We start from the raw sequence: 18,855 nt of genomic DNA, 5'->3' as shown, positions 1-18,855 counted from the left end.
TGTTGGATTGTCAAAGTGGAAAGACAAGCGTTGACGTTAAATTCTATACTGCCAGCTAACGTCAACTGTCAAACGCAACAGCTGTCGTTTCAAGTGTTGCCGTTCTTTACAAATTACCCATTCTTATTCTTCATAATTTTAATTTATGCCTGCAAAGCGAAGTGGAATGGAAACAAATAACAAAAAAAAATCTTATACATACAAGAACAAAATATGAACGATACGCAACTTTATTTTCTCATCTTCATAGTATTACGAGTATTACATAAAGTTAAGTCTTTTTTATTATATATGTCTTGGAAATTAAAGGGAGGAAATTTGCAAGAACAGATAACTTTTCAGAGGCACATCGCTAATCCCAATTTTTTCTTCATTGCGTGTCGATGGCAAATCAACTCTCTATGGGGTGCTATGCTACCTATATACATTCTTGCCAGAATCGAGCCAAACCCAATCTATATTATAAATGCGAAAGTTTGTTACCTCTTCACGCATATCTACTGGACCGATTGTTATGAAATTTGGTACACGGGTGGAAAATAACCTGGAATAACACACAGGGTACTATTTATCTCGAAATTCCCACGGGAGCGAAGCCCCGGGGCGCAACTAGTACACTATAAAGGAACTCTGAAAATTGTGATTCCTTTGATTTGATCTACTGAATCGGAAATTGGAAAGAAGAATAAATACAAAATATTTACAACATAAAGCTTTATTTCAACAATAATTACAGATTTATCAGGTATATAAATTCATTTTTTTTTGATATAGGAAAGTAGTCATTAATCAGTAATAAAATATTGAAAATTTTTAAGACTATAAAAAACATATAAAATGATATATGTATAGAAAACACTTTTCTTTTATTTTTGAAAACGACTTATACTAGATACAAATAATAGGTCTAATAAACAATCTAGGTACCTATATTAATCGTTTGTGATGTGATAGTAACAGTCATGTATAAAGTGAATTTATTTTTAAACAATATAAATATCTTTCAAAGTAACAATATTTCGAGCACCTGATCAAAATGCGGATCAACTATGATTAAAATTGTAATTTTATTATGTCAACAATACTTTAGTATCTAAATATTTTATAATTGATTCTTAAATTACAAACTTCGCCTTAACAAATGGCCGACTTTCTAATTCATTGCGTATCTACACAATGTTCCATATTTTTTTACATTTTAAATAAACTAAAATAAAAAGTTCATAATAGATTTTGCTGCTACCTAGGCTTTGATTGACTCTTTCTAGCCTCAATTCGCTTCTGCAACGTAGTTAGCAGAGCACCCAGCACGTTGTGTCCCGGCAGTCGTTTTCCAAATAACAAGCGCTTCACAGAGTCGTCATAGGTGAGCAGAGCAACCATATTTTGTAGTAGGAAACCTTGGCAGTATTCTAAAAGTTGAGTAGCACCATAGACCTGCAAACAAAGAAAAAAATACTACAGTTTATTAAAAAAAAAAAACTACAATTTGCATCACGTACAGAAGTTAAGTTTATTATTATATTTTTCATATTTAAATAAAAAGTTTCATTGTTACCAAGGGAAAACATTAAATTACCGTAAGGACAAAATATTGAAGATTAAGATTCCTTGTTAACGTGGATTACGATTATCATTTCGACACCAAGATTTTTTTCTGTCATACCTTTGCGTGAATATAAACAGACACTAAATTATGCAGGTCGACAGTTTTCGCAGCTCTCGATTCGCAATGTCTTTGCAGCGGCAATAGTTGGAAGAAAGATGCGGCGGCCAGCACTTCCAGCACGTCCGTCTCAGGTATATCCAGGTTGTTACATCCGCCAGAGTACAGGTACTTCATTACTTGCTGAAATTGGGACACACATTTTGATATAATATAAACGCTAAATTATTTAAAAATAGTTTTTTTTTCTCACATAGAGAACATATTTGACGACCTCGGTGGCGCAGTGGTAAAGTTCTTGCCACTGAGCCGAGAGGTCCCGGGTTCGATCCCCGGTCGGGTCATGATGGAAAATGATCTTTTTCTGATTGGCCCGGGTCTTGGATGTTTATCTATATTTGTATTTGTTATAAAATATAGTATCGTTGAGTTAGTATCCCATAACACAAGTCTCGAACTTACTTTGGGGCTAGCTCAATCTGTGTGATTTGTCCTAATATATTTATTTTATTTATTTATATTAAAAATACTTATTACAATAGTAAGTGCGACACAAAATTATAGGAAGTGAATTAAAGCATAAACGCTATCATTATCTACGGCTGTGAAATCACTACATTCATTTTCGATTCGATATTTCGTAAGTATAGTTAAATAAATAAATATTGTAACAGCAATAAAGGCGTATTTTTTTTAAACGTAGGCAAATAAATTTAGTTTTGTTTGCCAGATTTTATTTTATCGTTATCCAAAAATATTGCTACTAAAATGTTAAGATACATAAATTATTGTATTGCATACCTCAAATATGTGATATCGAATATCATTAATTTGTACTAAAGGTGGCGTTGTGTTTGTATGCGGCAGAGATTCCCCCGCAGGCCGCGGTGGCGCTAGCATCGCTCGCAGTCTGGGCGATTCCGATACGAGAACTATCTTGTGGCCGTAGAACAGTCTTCCCTCCACTCTGGAAAATTGCAGGCTATTGGTTAAAAAAAATAAGTAACTTGTTATGATAAGCTGACTTGAACGTCTAACAGGGTAATTTATTTATTTTATTGAAATTGAACAATTTTTAGGCAACTTTCAGTGTAGTGAACTAGGTTTTTTAAAGAAAATTAAGTAGTAATATCATACATAGTAGTCAAATCATTGACGCAAAATCATAAATGCGAAAGTTTGTGAGCATGTGTGCATGTATGTATGTTTGTTTGTTTGTTACTCTTTCACGCAAAATCTACTATCTAGAAATTCCCACGGGAGTTGCGCCCCGGAGCGCTGCTAGCATTCTAAAATATTGAAGTGTAAAATAATAGATCGTCGAAAGTAAACCTGAAGGTGACATCAGCCAGCTCCGGGTTGTTGACGTAGCCGGGGTCGACGCGACGCGCCGCGGACGCAGGCGCGGACACGTGGCGCACGGCGGGCACGGGCTCCCAGCCGTAGCACGCGCACAGGATGTCCGCCAGGAGCAGCACTGTGCCTTCCTTCTGTTCATTCACATTCTACATTCTTTATACAATTTAAGATGACGTCATCACTTTCTGACGCCTATAATTTTCTTGTTCACGCGTGTTTGTGCTGCTAATGAGATCGTAACTATTTTATTTAACCCTCGAATCTAAAAGAGGGGTGTTATAAGTTTGACCGCTAAGTGTGTCTATCTGTCTGTGTACGTAGTATCATAGGGCATCAACGGGTGAACCGATTTGAATGCGGATTTTTTTAATTGATAGCAAATTTTTATGCGGTTGTTGTTAGATATGTTTGATCACAATCCGTTCAGCCGTTCAAAAGTTGTAGCGAAATGAATATGAAAAGTTGAAAATTTTTCAATTTGTCTAACAAACTTGTTTAAATACTGTATGTCTTTATATACATCCGAGTTTCAGAACTCATAACTCTGTCAACCCCGATAAAAACGATATAACTACAAGTAAAGACCTTTACATATTAGTTTACATAGTTAGGGATACAAATACAACATGATTTCGAAAAGTGTGAAATTTGTGTCACAATAATTAATTAAATATATTTTTACGCAATATTGAATAGTTACCTTGCTGTAACGTAGGATATTGAACAGCAGAGGAAGACACTCGTAAATGAATTGTTTACTATAATGGCTGTCATCCGACGGACAAACCTGAAAAAGAAGCACATCGTCTATTAGTCATGTTAATATTTAAAATAATAATTACAATATATTTTTTACTTCAAAAATAATTATGGATACTTATAAATGTGGCGTGTGGTTCCACCTCATATTGTACATACGATGTCGAACGAGGCAACTGGGAGACATAGCCTAGATAGGCTACAATAGCATTCTCAAGGCGAATGGGTGAACGTCAGGCAGGTGGCCGGTAATAAAATCACAGCCGAAACAGTCATAACAATTTTTAGATTTAGCTCCGAATGTAACCGGCAACATGTGGAGAAGAGGGGAGCATACTTGCAAGAAATCTTGTAATAGCTGATCAATGACATGATCGAGCGAGGCTTCTGCGGCGGCCGCTAGCGACAGAGTCCACGCGTGCAGCGACCACGGGACTCCCAGTGCGCGCAGCTCCAAAGTTATATCTGCAACAAAAGTATATGTATTTTATGAAAATATTTTTGAGACAGGCATACAGGCAAATTATATTCCATTTAGTGTGAAAACTGCGTGGGAATAGGGAAATCTGTAGAGAAATTTAGGGCAATAATTATTTACAAAGGTACTCGCTCGGTTGCATGAATTTCGAGAAGTACGTAAACGAAACGTTTGTATAATTTTTTAAACGCATCTCTTTGTTGGGATATGTCAACTGTCAATGTCATTATGAAGTGTCTCTATGGCAAAGACAGTTTTTTTTTGGTTTCGTTTATCCATATAAAATAATAATAAAAAAAAATTAAGCTGTCATTTATAAGTAGATCTGGTTCGATCATAGATATAAGAACATTACATGGAAGCGTTTGAATTAGCGCTCCCTCAATAAAACACAATTATAAAATGATGAGATGAGTAAACGCAATAAGAATGTCACCGAGGTGGTCAGTCTCCGCGCTGTAGTACATGGCGACGGCGAGCGCGCGCTGCTGCAGCTTGGTGAAGGCGTGCGCGCGCGGCCGCGACGGCGCGCCCTCCGCCAGCGCCTCCTCCAGCGACAGCACGGCGCCCGCGCCCCCGCCCCGCGCGCCTCCGCCCCGCACCGCCGCGCGCAGGCAGCTGCGTCGTCCGTGCGTGCAGCAGACCGCCACCGCGCTGACGATACAACGTATACATCGTCGATCGTTCAATTATTTCTGAATAGCTCGTAGTGACAGCTTCACCACACATACTAGTAAGTGTATGGTAACTTTCGGCAGTTTACCGCTGGGCCAAAGTTAATGTCTTGACATTAACTTTGGCCCAGCGGTAATAAAACATCGTCTACAAAATATTAGTTTTTACTACTGAGTAAGTAAGCATGTTTTTATAGAAAGTGGTCATCGCAATCTACGGACCGCAGTCTGTCGATGGCGAGAATGACGACAATAAAATGTGGCCGTTCATTCTTCATAGTCGTATTCCTCAAGGCTGAGGCTGAGGTCGTGGTCATTACGTGCAATTAAACACACACAACAACTTTCTTGGCATTAGTAATGGAGTGGTTTGCCATTGCCTTCTCCATTTCACACACAAGTTAATAATCAACCAGTGTGCAGGTTTCCTCACGATGTTTTCCTTCACCGGAAGCAAGTGGTCGATGAAAACTACTATACATGAGTCAGATTGATATACAAACTCATGTAGCACGAGTAGGATTCGAACCTGAGACCTTTCGATCCACAGGCGTCTTAACCATTACACCACCACCGCTTCATGTGGCCGTTGACATCATATGAAAAATGAATCTCCGAATACAGAGCCCGTTTAAACAAACGATAAAAGACAAAATCTCTACTCACTTGCAAAGGTTCGAAAGATTATTATCTTTTGAATACATTAATAAAATAAATATAGAATAAAATGCCATAAAAAACACCACGAAATCATATAGAACAATAAATAAAATACCTATAACATCCGTATTGGGCTGCGGGCGAATAGCACAAAGCATCATTGAGCTGTGTCGACAGGAAGGGATCGGCGCCATGGGACAACAGCAGCTGAACTAACTCCAGATTACCAACTCCGCATGCCATCTGTAAGAAAAATATATTTAAATTTTTTGGGGAGACATTTCGGTAACCTGGCAATACTACAATTGACTACAACTGGGACTAAAATAAAATAATTAAATAACCAAATACAATAATTATGTCGCTTTAATTGATCACAGTTTTTACTCCTTTATCGGTCTCATTAAAGTATATTTAGTTTTTTGATTCCAAAATCCGTGACCTCACCAATACATTTACTGCACAATACACGATACGGACATGCTGTGGTAATAGCGATGAATTTGCAATGAATTTGGATAGCATGATGTGCTGTCGACTGTACAGTCTGCCACAGAGAAATCAGAACCCCCGCTATTTGAACACCATCTCTCAGGGGGTCAGATTTCTCTGTGACAGACTGTACATGAGATTTGACATTAGAAAGAAGTGTCTGATTTGACTAGTCAGACAATAGCCAACTATAATAGGGCTCACCATCATCTCTTATTGCGATGTAGTTCAGGACTTAAACTGATCTACATCGCAAATTCGTACCATCGAGTTTTAGTTTGCAGTATGAATACGATTCATTTTAGGTTCCTAATTTGAACTGAGTTGCATTTGAATCGTTCCGTAAGAGTTGATGGTAGGCCTCCTGGTAAGTACAATCGAGTACCTACACAATTTTTTTAAACGCGCACACTAGCGCCACCATCAAGTTTTTGGAACAAAATAAAAAAAAAAAAACTGTGACCACATTGTATACAGAAAACTAGAATACATTATAATAAAACCCCTTATAGTGTAGCAATAATAATAAAAAAGATCGCTCCTCCTTTTTTTTTAATAAAAAAAAAATATTTTGAATATAATAAACAAAAACAAATTATACTATTTTCTTTCTCTACCTGTAGTGGTGTAAGCGTGCAAACATCGTCCCCTCTAGCCGGCGCGCCGTCCACCCGGGCCCCGGCCGCCAACAGCTTCCTGGCGCACTCCACAGCGCCCCCGCCGCCGCCCCCCGCGCCCCCAGCGCCCCCAGCGCCCGCCGCGGCCCCCGCGCACGCGTACACTAACGCAGTCCAACCTGTCAACACGAATTTAAATGTACACCCTTCGAATTTGCTTCTCTAAAGGCTTTTATTTAGTTTGACCGTACCGAAGTTTGTCTGTAATCAAATCTTGCTAGTTAAATTTCACATACTTCCTACAGAATTTGAATTTCCGTTGCTTCAGTTTCCATGTCAATCCACTATAATGATAACTGACTTGATGGTGCACCCAAGATCGGTTCTTAATGACCTTAATGAGGGACCTCAACGGTTTACTGCACATCTCTCTTACGATAAAAAAAGAAACAAAAATGACCTCCTATTTCTGGTTATCATATTCATATTATCTTGGAAAATATTTTGGATTCTAAAATGTTTTTGCACTGGTGATTCAACAAATATGAGGTGGATCAACGAGACATAAAATAAAATAAAATACCATACTATCTATTTGCAAGATAGCTAAATAGTGTACTATAAAAAAAATCGAACCAGCTGTAGGTGGCGTGTAGGCCGGCGTGGCCTGCGGGGAGTTGGGCGCGCGCGGCGACAGCGGCACGGCGCAGTGAGCCGCGCAGACTCCGCCAGTCTCTATGTTTGGATCGGCACCGGCTTCCAGTAGCATCTGGAACGATGAATCAATCAATCAATCAATCAATCAATCAATCAATCAATCCTCGGTGGCGCAGTGGTAAAGTGCTTGCTTCTGAACCGAGAGGTCCCGGGTTCGATCCCCTGTCGGGTCATGATGGAAAATGATCTTTTTTTAATTTGCCCGGGTCTTGGATGTTTATCTATATTTGTATATGTTATAAAATATAGTATCGTTGAGTTAGTATCCCGTAACACAAGTCTCGAACTTACTTTGGGGCTAACTCAATCTGTGTGATTTGTCTTAATATATTTATTTATTTATTATTTTTCCTTCTCCTTCAGTCGAATTCCTTATGGCTGAGGGTAGAATGAAGAACACGAATTTCATGGTAATTATCAATGGAGTGGTTTGCGATTGCGTTCTCCATTTCACATTCTAGATAATATATTGTCGGCTAGAGTATAGGTTACCTCACGATGTTTACCTTCATCGGAAACAAGTGGTGATCTTTGAAAACTTCTACACATGAGTCAGATTCAAGTGGTATCAATACGATTCGAACCTGAGACCTTTCTGGCGTTTTAACCATTACATCACCACCGTTTCAAATCTTCTTTCTTCGCTGGAAATCTCCAATTTTAACATTGATAGATTTTTAAAACCTAGGACACATAAATTAAGCTCCATTCTATTCGTGTCCAATTATTACTAACATTAGTACATAACACTTTACTAACAACTCTGGACTATGTAATTTGAATGTGTCTGAAATAAAATATATTGTTATTAAGTTTACATTTTTATGCTGTCTCTGTTTAAAATAGACCGGTATACTGCACAGGTCGGTCTGTCTGTAAGAACTTTCTCACTATTCGGCACGTATTTAATATATTGTTATTATTATTATATTGTACACATGTTTTTAATTTTTAAATAAAGATGAAGATGTTTATTTATGTATTAAACTTAATTTTTTCTTCGAAGAGATATAGTAGAAGAATGGAATGCTCACTGCCACAATCTGGTCGTCCCCGGCCAAGGCAGCCTTCATGAGCGCGGTGAGGCCGGCCGCGTCCCCGGCGTCGACGCCCGCGGCCGGCAGCAGCGCGCGCGCGCCGCCCGCCAGCTCCGGCCGCCCGCTCAGCAGCGCGCGCTGCGCCAGGCACAGCGCTGCGAGGCTCAAGTCGTCTGTGGAGCGGGAGCAGCGCGACCAGATCGGTTCGATGGTTTCCTCTACACTGGAAATAATTCAAGTGTTAAAATGATTTACGCAATATATTTTACGCATCATGTCAGCTCAGAATCTTATAGTGATATTTTAGGTTAGGTTTCTAAGTCTTAGCTGAAATATTGTGTCTTCCTGCTTCATTGTGCTTATTAAAAAATGTTTCTGTATGTACGTAAATTGCGTTGTTTTCATTATATGTTTGACTTTCAAAACAATAATTTCAAAAGAATTACGAGGCCACTAAGGGGCAAAGGAACGTACTAGCAGGCAACAATAGCATTCCTAAAAGGAGCAAGTTGTAAATTATAACGACCTTAGATCGGCCTTAAAACCTTTGTTCGTTACGAAATGCCGACCCTATACAAATCGTCGCTATATAAATCACGGTTAACCCCGAGGTTCGACGCCGCGAACCAACTCGAAACTCCAAGAAGCAAGAAGAGAACAGAACTGAGATACTGACGTGAGCGACCTCGGCGGACAGTCGGCGTGCGGCAGCAGCAGGCGGGCGGCCTGCAGCACGTCGTCGGCGTCGCAGGCGGCGGGCGGCGGGCGCAGCGCCGCGTGCGCTCGCGCCGCGCGCAGCCACTCGCTGAGCGGCGGCAGCGCGCCCGCGCCGCGCGCGTCCCACAGCCCCGCGTCGCCGCAGCTGCCGTCCGCGCCCGGGCTGCCGTGCTCCAGCTGATTGTCAACACATTGTCACCAGATTTCAATGGATTTATTGTACATGCTTTTTAACTAATTTTGAAAATAATTATAACATGAAAAAATTCTAAAAAGATTATAGGATCGAGCGGGAATCTAACCCACGCCCCTATCCGTCCGGGACAGTGCTCTTTGGATATTCAGGGGTGTGGGTTCAACTCCCGCTCCATCGCATAATCTTTTTATATCATTATTATTATTAGAAGAAAACAGAAAGTTTAAAATTCAAAAAGATAGTTCTTATATTGTTTTTATAAGTACAAAATTAAAATCAATACAAGAAAAATACATGTACAACGGCGGACTTTTTCCATATAAAGATCTCTTACAACCTCGCGATAGGTTCAATGAAAACCTAGCCCCGAGACGAGCGATTAAAGTAAATGATTTCAACAAAATCAGTGAACTATAACAAAATTTCAAAAAAAAAATTCTAAAAATTAAATTTACACACTTCCACCAATTGAAACGATTAGATTTCTGCAAAAAAAGTTTTAAAATCTAACCTGTGAACACCTCATGAAATAGTACAATGCGCGCTCAGCAGATGGCGCCAGCGGCGGCGCTCGCGGCTGTACTCTTCTCAATACGGCTCGTAACTCCGCAGCCGAGCCGGCGCAGGTCGTGAGCAATACTGACGCTCCTGATGTACCAGACGCGCCGGAGCCGCCTGATGCTGCACAACTCGCGCTTGACCCGCCTGAGGTACCTGAACCTCCTGAGACAGACACAATATTACGAAAATCAAAAAACAAGATAATTAATTGTCTTTGGGTTCACAACTATACATGACTCAGATATATATTTCTTTTATTTATGGTCAGATTGGTATACAAACATATATATATATATATATATATATATATATATATATATATATATATATATACATAGAATAGGATAATCGTATAGAATAGGATATAAACCTGCGATCTTTCGGTCCACAAGCTGTCTTAACCGTTACACCATCACCGCGAAAAAAAAAACTTTGAACTGTAGACAATACCGGACCTTAGGTACCTAATAAATGAGAAAGTAAATAAACGTGTATCTCTCACCAGATCCATTGGTAGTAATTCCGGAGTCGTGGCTGAGCCCCAACTGGCGGTGCTCGGGCCGGGAGACGCCTGACGAGGACCCGGAGCCCAGGGAACTCACGGACTCCCACCGGGATAGCGACAGTGCTCCTGGGAATTGAAATGGTAGGTGTTGGATTAAAACAAGCTGATATCAGAAATATAGAATACTTAAAAATACAGAGCCTTCGGTTTGGCTAACAGAAAAACAAGAGGGAATAAATGGCAGTGATGCCAACACTTAGAAATATAAAAAATGTTACCATTATACAAAAAACGACTGAGTTGATATTTATAAATAAAATTACATTAATTTGTATTGTCCATGTAATGAACAGTAGGGACCAACACTGTTTATATGTATTAATTCAGCGGGCATGGTCACGGGGTCGACCTGTTCCGGATAGACAGGGGCGTGGGTTTAAGGAATATTTTTATTGTCATTTATTTTCAAAACTATTTTATATCAGTTCCTTTCGACAGTCCTTCCAGGAGTGGTCGTTTTGAATACTTGTTTAAGCCTGTAAATGTCTATACAATTTAAAAATATTTTAATACCTATATAATCTAAAATTAGACGTAATTGTAATCCTATTAGCCTAGCCTTAATTTCTACATAATTTAAAAATATTTTAACACTGTGCAAATTAAAATTTAGACGTAAAATTTAGAAGTAGGTAGGTACCAACCTGATGCGAGTCTCCCAGCGTTGAGATGGCTGTAGGGTTGCAGCAGCCCCCACAGGTCCGCGCAGTTGGACACAGCGTGGTCGATGACCGCGGGGGTGATGGGTCCCCCCGCGCCGCCCCCGCCCGCCAGTAACGCGATCTCTTCTAGAAGGTTCTCCATGCCCGCGCAAAGGTATATTGCGGCGTACCTGACATTAATTATAACAATAACGAGACTAAATAAATGCTAAATTAAAAATTTGATGAAAATGAATTTGTGTTGTTGGCATCGCCTAGAAAAGATTTACCGGTTTCCAAATTACAAATGGCTGAATGCATATTTTCCAAGCATAGCTAAGAACACTGTCGATTAAATTATGTTTCAAATAAAAAAAAACTAGATCAAAATAGATTCAGCTGTTTAGCTGCTACTGTGCCATAGACAGATATACAGATAAAAATAAATATAAATATATTAGGACAAATCATACAGATTGAGCTAGCCCCAAAGTAAGTTCGAGACTTGTGTTATGGGATACTAACTCAACGATACTATATTTTATAACAAATACATATATAGATAAACATCCAAGACCCGGGCCAATCAGAAAAAGATCATTTTCCATCATGACCCGACCGGGGATCGAACCCGGGACCTCTCGGTTCAGAGGCAAGCACTTTACTACTGCGCCACCGAGGTCGTCGATACAGACACAGATTGCATAATACCCCAGTAATACAGATACTCAGACATCTTGTAACTCGCCTCCGTCTAGTCGGGGGTTAAAAACTTTAGAATCGAGCGGGGATTTGCATGTGTGTGATGATGTAAAACAAAACCATTTAACCCGTCGATCGCGCGAAATCAAGACACGATAGATGAATAATTGTTTGGCCAGCGCATTTGCAATGGTACATACAAGGTTTGCATTATAAAGTATTTAGTTGAAAATAGATCAAAAATTAATCATTAATCAAACCTATTACATTCTACAGTAAATATTTATTAAAAAGTTCAATTCAATTTATTTTGCTATAAAATCATAAAAAGCCATGGACAATCTTATGTTTACATAATAGGACTTGTAAGCAAAAGTGCTGCTTGTTTCTAAAGAGATACGTGAGAGGAAATGAGTTGTATGTATGAACTGACTCGTGAACGAAGCAGGCGACGCGCACGTCCAGCATCCAGCGCTGGAAGCGGCCCGGCGCTAAGCTGGTGCGGGCGCGCGCGGCGGAGCCCAGCCGGCGGCCGGCGCTGCCTGAGGTCGCGTACATGGTGGCCGCTCGTTGACAACCCTTAACATACAACCATAGTAAAACAATAAAACCAGTTACTGCTGCACATAATAAAAGCTTACTCGACAACTTATTTGAGCAAAATGAGACGTGCTTATGATTCTACTATCATCATCATCGTGCCAGAAACCGTGCGAAGTGGAGGAGATAAAATAGGATAGTGAACCCTGGGTTCCGACGCTTGGCGGTTGCGGATGCATCAGGAAAAATGCTCAGATACGAGAGAGAGAGAGAGAGAGAAGAGAGGTTATGTAGTTTCGGATGTGTAGTGTAGAACTCCTATCGGATGAAAACCTGATGAAAGGATTGGGGCAGAAATTGGCTGATTGTCACACATTTATTGACCTAGCGAGGCATTATATACATTCTACTTGGGGCAAAAATACATTTTTTGTATGTATGTATGTTTGTTTGTTTGTTTTACGCGATAACTTTCGAACCGTTGGTCTGATTTTGATGAAATTTAAAAGGTATGTAGGATCTGACGTAGATGTAGGGTCAATGGAATTTTTGAAATATTCACAATTTTGTAAAAACTCATGAAAAAATATTGTGTTCGCGAGGTCTAAGTTTATGACGAACAACTAGTTATTTCTATTTCCAAAAGATATACCTGATACAACAAAATATCGTATTGTTGTATAGGAATCAATAATTTACCTTGATACAGGAATCAGCCAGCGGACTGCTCAGCACGATCCGGAACGCCCCGGCCACCTCGTGCTTGGAGCAGAACCCGAAGTTCTGTGACAGTCTCTGGGCTTCCCTGGCTATCCGCACCAAAGCCCTGAGGAATACCGCCAAATATCAATCATCAACATTGTGGCTACCTACAGCAACTGCCTCGTCGTCGCTCTCTTTCAGGTCTTCTTAGCGTAGGAGGAAAGTGGATATTCGTTGCTAGATTAGGCTTCTTGAAAGCGAGAGATCTGATGCAGTATATGACATTTTAAAAACGAAAAGACATTATGTCGACTCTAAATGATGGAAAATGACAAGGAAGATCATAGTAAGTACCTCTGCAATAGATATGCCAATCTCGGTGGAGCGTCAGGCGCCATTCTGTGGGCTATCTCCTTGCATCTCCCGGCTTGCAGTGCGCGGGTCACTTCACTAGCTGTCCAGGGCACGCAGCGTAACTCCACTAGTCTGAACAGAACGTTAACACTTCTTACATCTAAGGAATGAGAACAAAGGAATGGATACAGAAGCAGGAGAGAACTGTGTGGTGGCCATATAGGTAGTGAAAAAGTATTCAGTCTTCTAAATCAGTAACAACAAAAATAATAGAATAAAACATAAAATAAATAAATAAACAATAGGCGAATAAGATTTAAATACCGAGACATTCCATAAATTGATTTATAGCAAGTGATTGTGAGACAACGAGATGAATATAGGACTGATCGGATCTGCGGAGTGAACATTTTGCTAATTGGACATTTCGCGAACGTTCGATATTTTGCGATATAACCCTTCTGTGCCTAAACACATAAATAAGTTGATCATTCCGTACCTATTATGCGAGTCGACCCAGACAAACTCGTCTGCGCTGGTAACGTTGGTGCACACGGTGTCCAGCGACGGCTGCCGCACCAGGGGCGCGCGTCGCCGCCGCGCTTCTGCCGCGCTACCCGTCTCTGGACCAAACGAATTTATAAATGGATCACTTTATGACGTGGTTGACTGTATGTAATGTCGGTTATACACCGCCAAATTTTGGTGGCATAGATATAAATTGCTGGTTTTTGATTGCGGTAAATAACTAACGCAATTTTCGTTAAATCTGTATAGGTATGGGTGGATTCCCTCTGGCAGAGAGACCCAAGATTCAGGTTCACCTAGATTGGTGATTATCTGTTAGATGGTTTTGCCCTACCTGCTATCATGTTTAAAATTCATAAGTTATATGATGTACACTTGAACGACGCCCTGATGAACGAATGCTAAGATTCTGGAACAGTTAAACGAAACCAGACGTGTACCCTCCGTATCAACCCTGTCCGGGAGAATCTAATACAGAGATCGTTATGGAGAGCATCGACACGCAAAGAACAAGCCTCCATACCTTGGACTCCGTTGTTGCTGCCGCCAGCGCTAGAGGCGCCGCTGGTGGCCGTGCTGCTGCTGTCTCGAGACCGCAGCGTCAGCTGCTTGATAGCCGACCTGATGTCTTCGAGGCCACCGCCGCCAGGCCACGGCGATTGGAGCTATTGATGTATACATCCTTTTTATTATAGGCAAACCGTTTGATTGACACAATCTCTGCTAACTGGTGCCATCGACACATTTTTATTAACTTCTTATAATTATTAGCAAATTAAATTACAAAAATAAACACACAGGAGGTTATGCTAAACTAAATAAAAGATTTAATAGAAAGTATTATAGTTTCCCATTGTAAAATAGTCATTTTGCGACGATTTCTTTTTAGAAAATTGTGGCAACTGTGTCCAACGAAGAACTAGGTATAATGCTTTCTAATAAAATTACCGTAGTTAAATCTACTGTAGTGTTTTTTAATTTGCGCCGTTTGATTAAAATATGATTGTGGCGCTAGTGTGCGCCCAAACTTTATGACAGGCGCGAGGATATGCTGATAAAGGGCGTCGACAGGGTCGACAGTGCTGTAATGCCGGCTCCACACTATCCGCGACCATTTCGCCACACATTCTGCACACATTGCTGGTTTTTCACTGTGGTAAATAGCACTCATACAAATTACGCAATGTTCATGCATTCGCGTCGGCATCTATCCAAGTGTAATTTTTTCTTCTTTCCACAGAAGTACCTATATGGAATATGGATCTTATTACCACACGCCCATATATCCGCAGTACATACCTTATTATGTGGTCGATGTTTGGTCCTCTGTGGTGGTTGCCTGCTCCTCCGTGGCTCCCCGCGGCCCGCCTCCCCTCCCCCGCCGCTGTCCGACATGGACGCGTGGCCGGACGAACGATTCTCGTCCGAACTGCTGTTGCATTCGCGGACGCCATTCTATACAAGTACACATAAATATTGAATATTATTTAATACAAGTGTTTAGGTCTTATGTCAACGTACAGTATTATTAGAGAGTAATATCATACCTCACACAGTCAGGTATGTTGATTAGTTAGGTTTTTGTTTATGTTTTTATTTTTATGTTGAGTACCTAGTAGTAGTTCCTAGTACGTCGACACGTAGACAGGCAATTTATTCGACCAAACGGGCATAGCCTCGATAGCTCAGTAGTTAAAAGTACTGTCCCAGATAAGGAAGGGCATGAGTTCAATTCCCGCTCGATTCCAGACTTTTTCATCTCATAATTATTTTCAAAAGTTCAATACATTTAACGGATCGGAAAGAATCAAGGTGTTTGAATATGTCTTCATATATCTTAAAGACACCCTAATGCCATAAAAGTCCCTCTACATTGCCGAATAACAGTGATCAAGGAAGATTATCAATATGGTTGTGTGAGGTCAGAACGCCGAAACCTATATCATGATGTAACAGCATTCTTAGCGATAATACAATCTGTTGATACCTACTCGTATAATTCAGATCAATGATCGAACCGTGCCAACAGTGCCTAATTAATTTTTAAAAATTAAATGCGTCATATACATGTATGTACATGACGCATTTAATTTTACTTTCTAAATTATTCAAGTAACTCTTCCACTAGGAAGAGTTACATCGACAGGTCAGACTCTGAATTAAAGAGAAGCAAGCTTGGCGCCTTCACGGACATTCGATATGGCGACTTTCAAAATAGTCTACTTTTGATCGGACCATTTCTCAAACCTATTGAGTGTCCACCTATCCAAAGATCAGGTGATTGAGATTCATTTAGTACTCGCATTTATTGTCTTTGGCTTATGTAATAGATAAATTTGAATATATTAATTTGTAATAGATGAATTTGTAATAGATGAATTTGTAATAGATGAATTTGTAATAGATGAATTTGTAATAGATGAATTTGTAATAGATGAATTTGTAATAGATGAATTTGTAATAGATGAATTTGTAATAGATGAATTTGTAATAGATGAATTTGTAATAGATGAATTTGTAATAGATGAATTTGTAATAGATGAATTTGTAATAGATGAATTTGTAATAGATGAATTTGTAATAGATGAATTTGTAATATATGAATTTGTAATAGATGAATTTGTAATAGATGAATTTGTAATAGATGAATTTGTAATAGATGAATTTGTAATAGATGAATTTGTAATAGATGAATTTGTAATAGATGAATTTGTAATAGATGAATTTGTAATAGATGAATGTGTAATAGATGAATTTGTAATAGATGAATTTTGATAATAATCGCAATTCCCTTGTAATTGCACAGTATAACTAGTTCCAAGATTTCGTGATGTTAATTAATCGTCTCGCATTGTCGTTTCTGAAATGTACGCAGCAAAAACGTTTTTTTTTAATTCAATCTTGTCAATTTATGACATCTAAATAAAATGCCATGCCAAAAACATGCTGTAATAAACCCAAGTCTCGCAGCTCAGTTTTTCTACCGTAAAAAGTTGTGAGATCCATGTTGCCAAGTCGATTAATTTATTTAGTCCCTACTTAAGGGACCTTCTGTCTTAAGTTATTCCGCAAGTTATTATCATATCAATATTAAAAATCTTTTACTTGGCCATTGCATGAAAATAAAACACAATGTGTCTTACAAGTAATACATATTATATTAGATTGTTTAGTCTATGACGCCCCACATCACTCAACTCAACAATCAAATCGACAAAAATTTTCTGAATTTTCCATGAAGTACGTTACAATCTCAGTTTAAACACCTACTGGCCTAATTTGTAGACCATAGGTTTAGTATCATACATTATGACGTGAATCTTCATCTGGCGAATGCCTTATAATGTCATATTACCTTGTGATGACCTCAACTTTCATAACCAACCGCGTAATTAAGAGTGTGTGCAGTTTGTGCAGACTTTCGCTTTCGGTTCCAGCTTCCCGCGCTTTTCCTATCTGAGATCGTGGGACTGATCAGAGACAATGCTCATTTGCTTTTTGTAACACTTTCGCCGTTACGCGCGCTTATTATGGTATAATTGACGCGGGCAATTAACCAGGCAGGTGAAGTTGATATGTTTATAGAAATAAATAATTTTTAATTCCATGTTTCTAAATAGAGGGATGTAAAGGAATGAGAAACTACTTTTAAAAATTTTATAGAGGGGTAGAGAATGGAGAATATTTGTCTGGTACCAGCAAAGTAACAGTTAAACCAATGGAAACTAATAAATATTTATTTGATACTATGGCAGTGTACTGTTACAGTTTTATTATAAAATTGAAGCAATCTATGAGCTTTAAACTTTCAGGGCGCTGTTATAAAAAAATATCATACGGTAGACTAAATAAAGAGATCGGAATTAGTTTCTATTGCACCATAAATCAACATTAGATAATAAATTGCCCATAGAGTAAAACTGTTCTCAATCAAGACAATGCACAATATATACACCTAACTAAAAAGACAGCATCAGCTACCGTCGGAAGTGTTACGTTAATTGACACGAATCGGCATTTCCCACCAAGTCTTGACATAACATCACATCCACATCACAATTGAATTGTGACCAACATACTGAATCGGCTGAGATCTCATATAATGATATAACGCCTATAAAGTTTTGGACAAATAATTAGAGCAACAAATAATAAATTACAGGGAAGGTAAATTAACATAAGCAGATGTGTCAATCTAACACTAAGAACGAAAGAAAGAATTTCTATCTCTCATCTTATTAACTTGACACTTAGAAATCTGAATCCGAAGAAAGGAGGCAAAGATCACAACTTTACTAGTTACCTAAGATCGATAACAAAAAGAAATCTCTAATGAGGAATACGACTGGAATGAGGAAATCCATTACCGATAGAGACAAATATGTCAAAGATGCAATACTTGCACGGACATGCATGCATTACACCTGTATGTGATAGTATCACTTACGCCTTTATGCAATAATCTCTTTGAATAATGTACAGATTTATGTCAACAGGTCAGACGAAGATGCAACGATGCGTGTAATTCCGTAAATCGGTAATGCGCGGGCGCACGCTATGCGGAGATCAAAGTTACGGGATCCAGCGATAAGACAACGGCAATTGCAGCAGTTTCAGATTGATTAATAGATTAACAATAGATTTTATTGTTTTGAAATGTTAACGGTTTAAAATTGCAGAACTTTGAGGCCTTTTGTTCGGATTAATTTATGCATTCGGTCGCAGATATTGAAGAATTTACTAATCAAATTTTACAATACATAATGCCACTTTGTCAAATCTAGCGATTAGCAAAATTTGATCATGCATGTCTTATTTTTTCTCGTAGATAATACTAGTCTCGTAGATATACTACTCTGTCTACCCCGTAAGATATAAAGACTTTATACT

At 39.1% G+C, this 18,855-nt stretch overlaps 1 protein-coding gene across 2 annotated transcripts in view; it reads right to left on the bottom strand.

The window, feature by feature from the left end:
* Positions 1 to 709: 709 nt before the first annotated feature.
* The window catches only part of LOC128669235 (uncharacterized protein), a 47,609-nt gene continuing 29,463 nt past the window's right edge, over positions 710 to 18,855 (bottom strand). For both annotated transcript variants that reach the window (XM_053743916.2, XM_053743915.2), the window contains 21 exons: positions 15,265 to 15,420; positions 14,489 to 14,630; positions 13,937 to 14,060; positions 13,438 to 13,569; positions 13,081 to 13,207; positions 12,275 to 12,420; positions 11,143 to 11,330; positions 10,436 to 10,564; positions 9,884 to 10,095; positions 9,136 to 9,353; positions 8,457 to 8,682; positions 7,342 to 7,474; positions 6,706 to 6,884; positions 5,712 to 5,839; positions 4,699 to 4,916; positions 4,122 to 4,249; positions 3,726 to 3,812; positions 2,999 to 3,156; positions 2,468 to 2,633; positions 1,667 to 1,849; positions 710 to 1,437 (listed from right to left, as the gene is read on the bottom strand). In XM_053743916.2, coding sequence (XP_053599891.1) covers positions 1,240 to 1,437; positions 1,667 to 1,849; positions 2,468 to 2,633; positions 2,999 to 3,156; positions 3,726 to 3,812; positions 4,122 to 4,249; positions 4,699 to 4,916; positions 5,712 to 5,839; positions 6,706 to 6,884; positions 7,342 to 7,474; positions 8,457 to 8,682; positions 9,136 to 9,353; positions 9,884 to 10,095; positions 10,436 to 10,564; positions 11,143 to 11,330; positions 12,275 to 12,420; positions 13,081 to 13,207; positions 13,438 to 13,569; positions 13,937 to 14,060; positions 14,489 to 14,630; positions 15,265 to 15,420 — 3,378 coding nt within the window. In that variant the 3' untranslated portion in view covers positions 710 to 1,239. The remainder of the gene's footprint in view (positions 1,438 to 1,666; positions 1,850 to 2,467; positions 2,634 to 2,998; positions 3,157 to 3,725; positions 3,813 to 4,121; positions 4,250 to 4,698; positions 4,917 to 5,711; positions 5,840 to 6,705; positions 6,885 to 7,341; positions 7,475 to 8,456; positions 8,683 to 9,135; positions 9,354 to 9,883; positions 10,096 to 10,435; positions 10,565 to 11,142; positions 11,331 to 12,274; positions 12,421 to 13,080; positions 13,208 to 13,437; positions 13,570 to 13,936; positions 14,061 to 14,488; positions 14,631 to 15,264; positions 15,421 to 18,855) is intronic.

The sequence above is a fragment of the Plodia interpunctella genome, chromosome 4 (genome assembly GCF_027563975.2).
Source record: "Plodia interpunctella isolate USDA-ARS_2022_Savannah chromosome 4, ilPloInte3.2, whole genome shotgun sequence".
NCBI classification, from domain to species: Eukaryota; Metazoa; Arthropoda; class Insecta; order Lepidoptera; family Pyralidae; genus Plodia; species Plodia interpunctella.
This window is presented reverse-complemented; position numbering and strand designations above follow the sequence as displayed.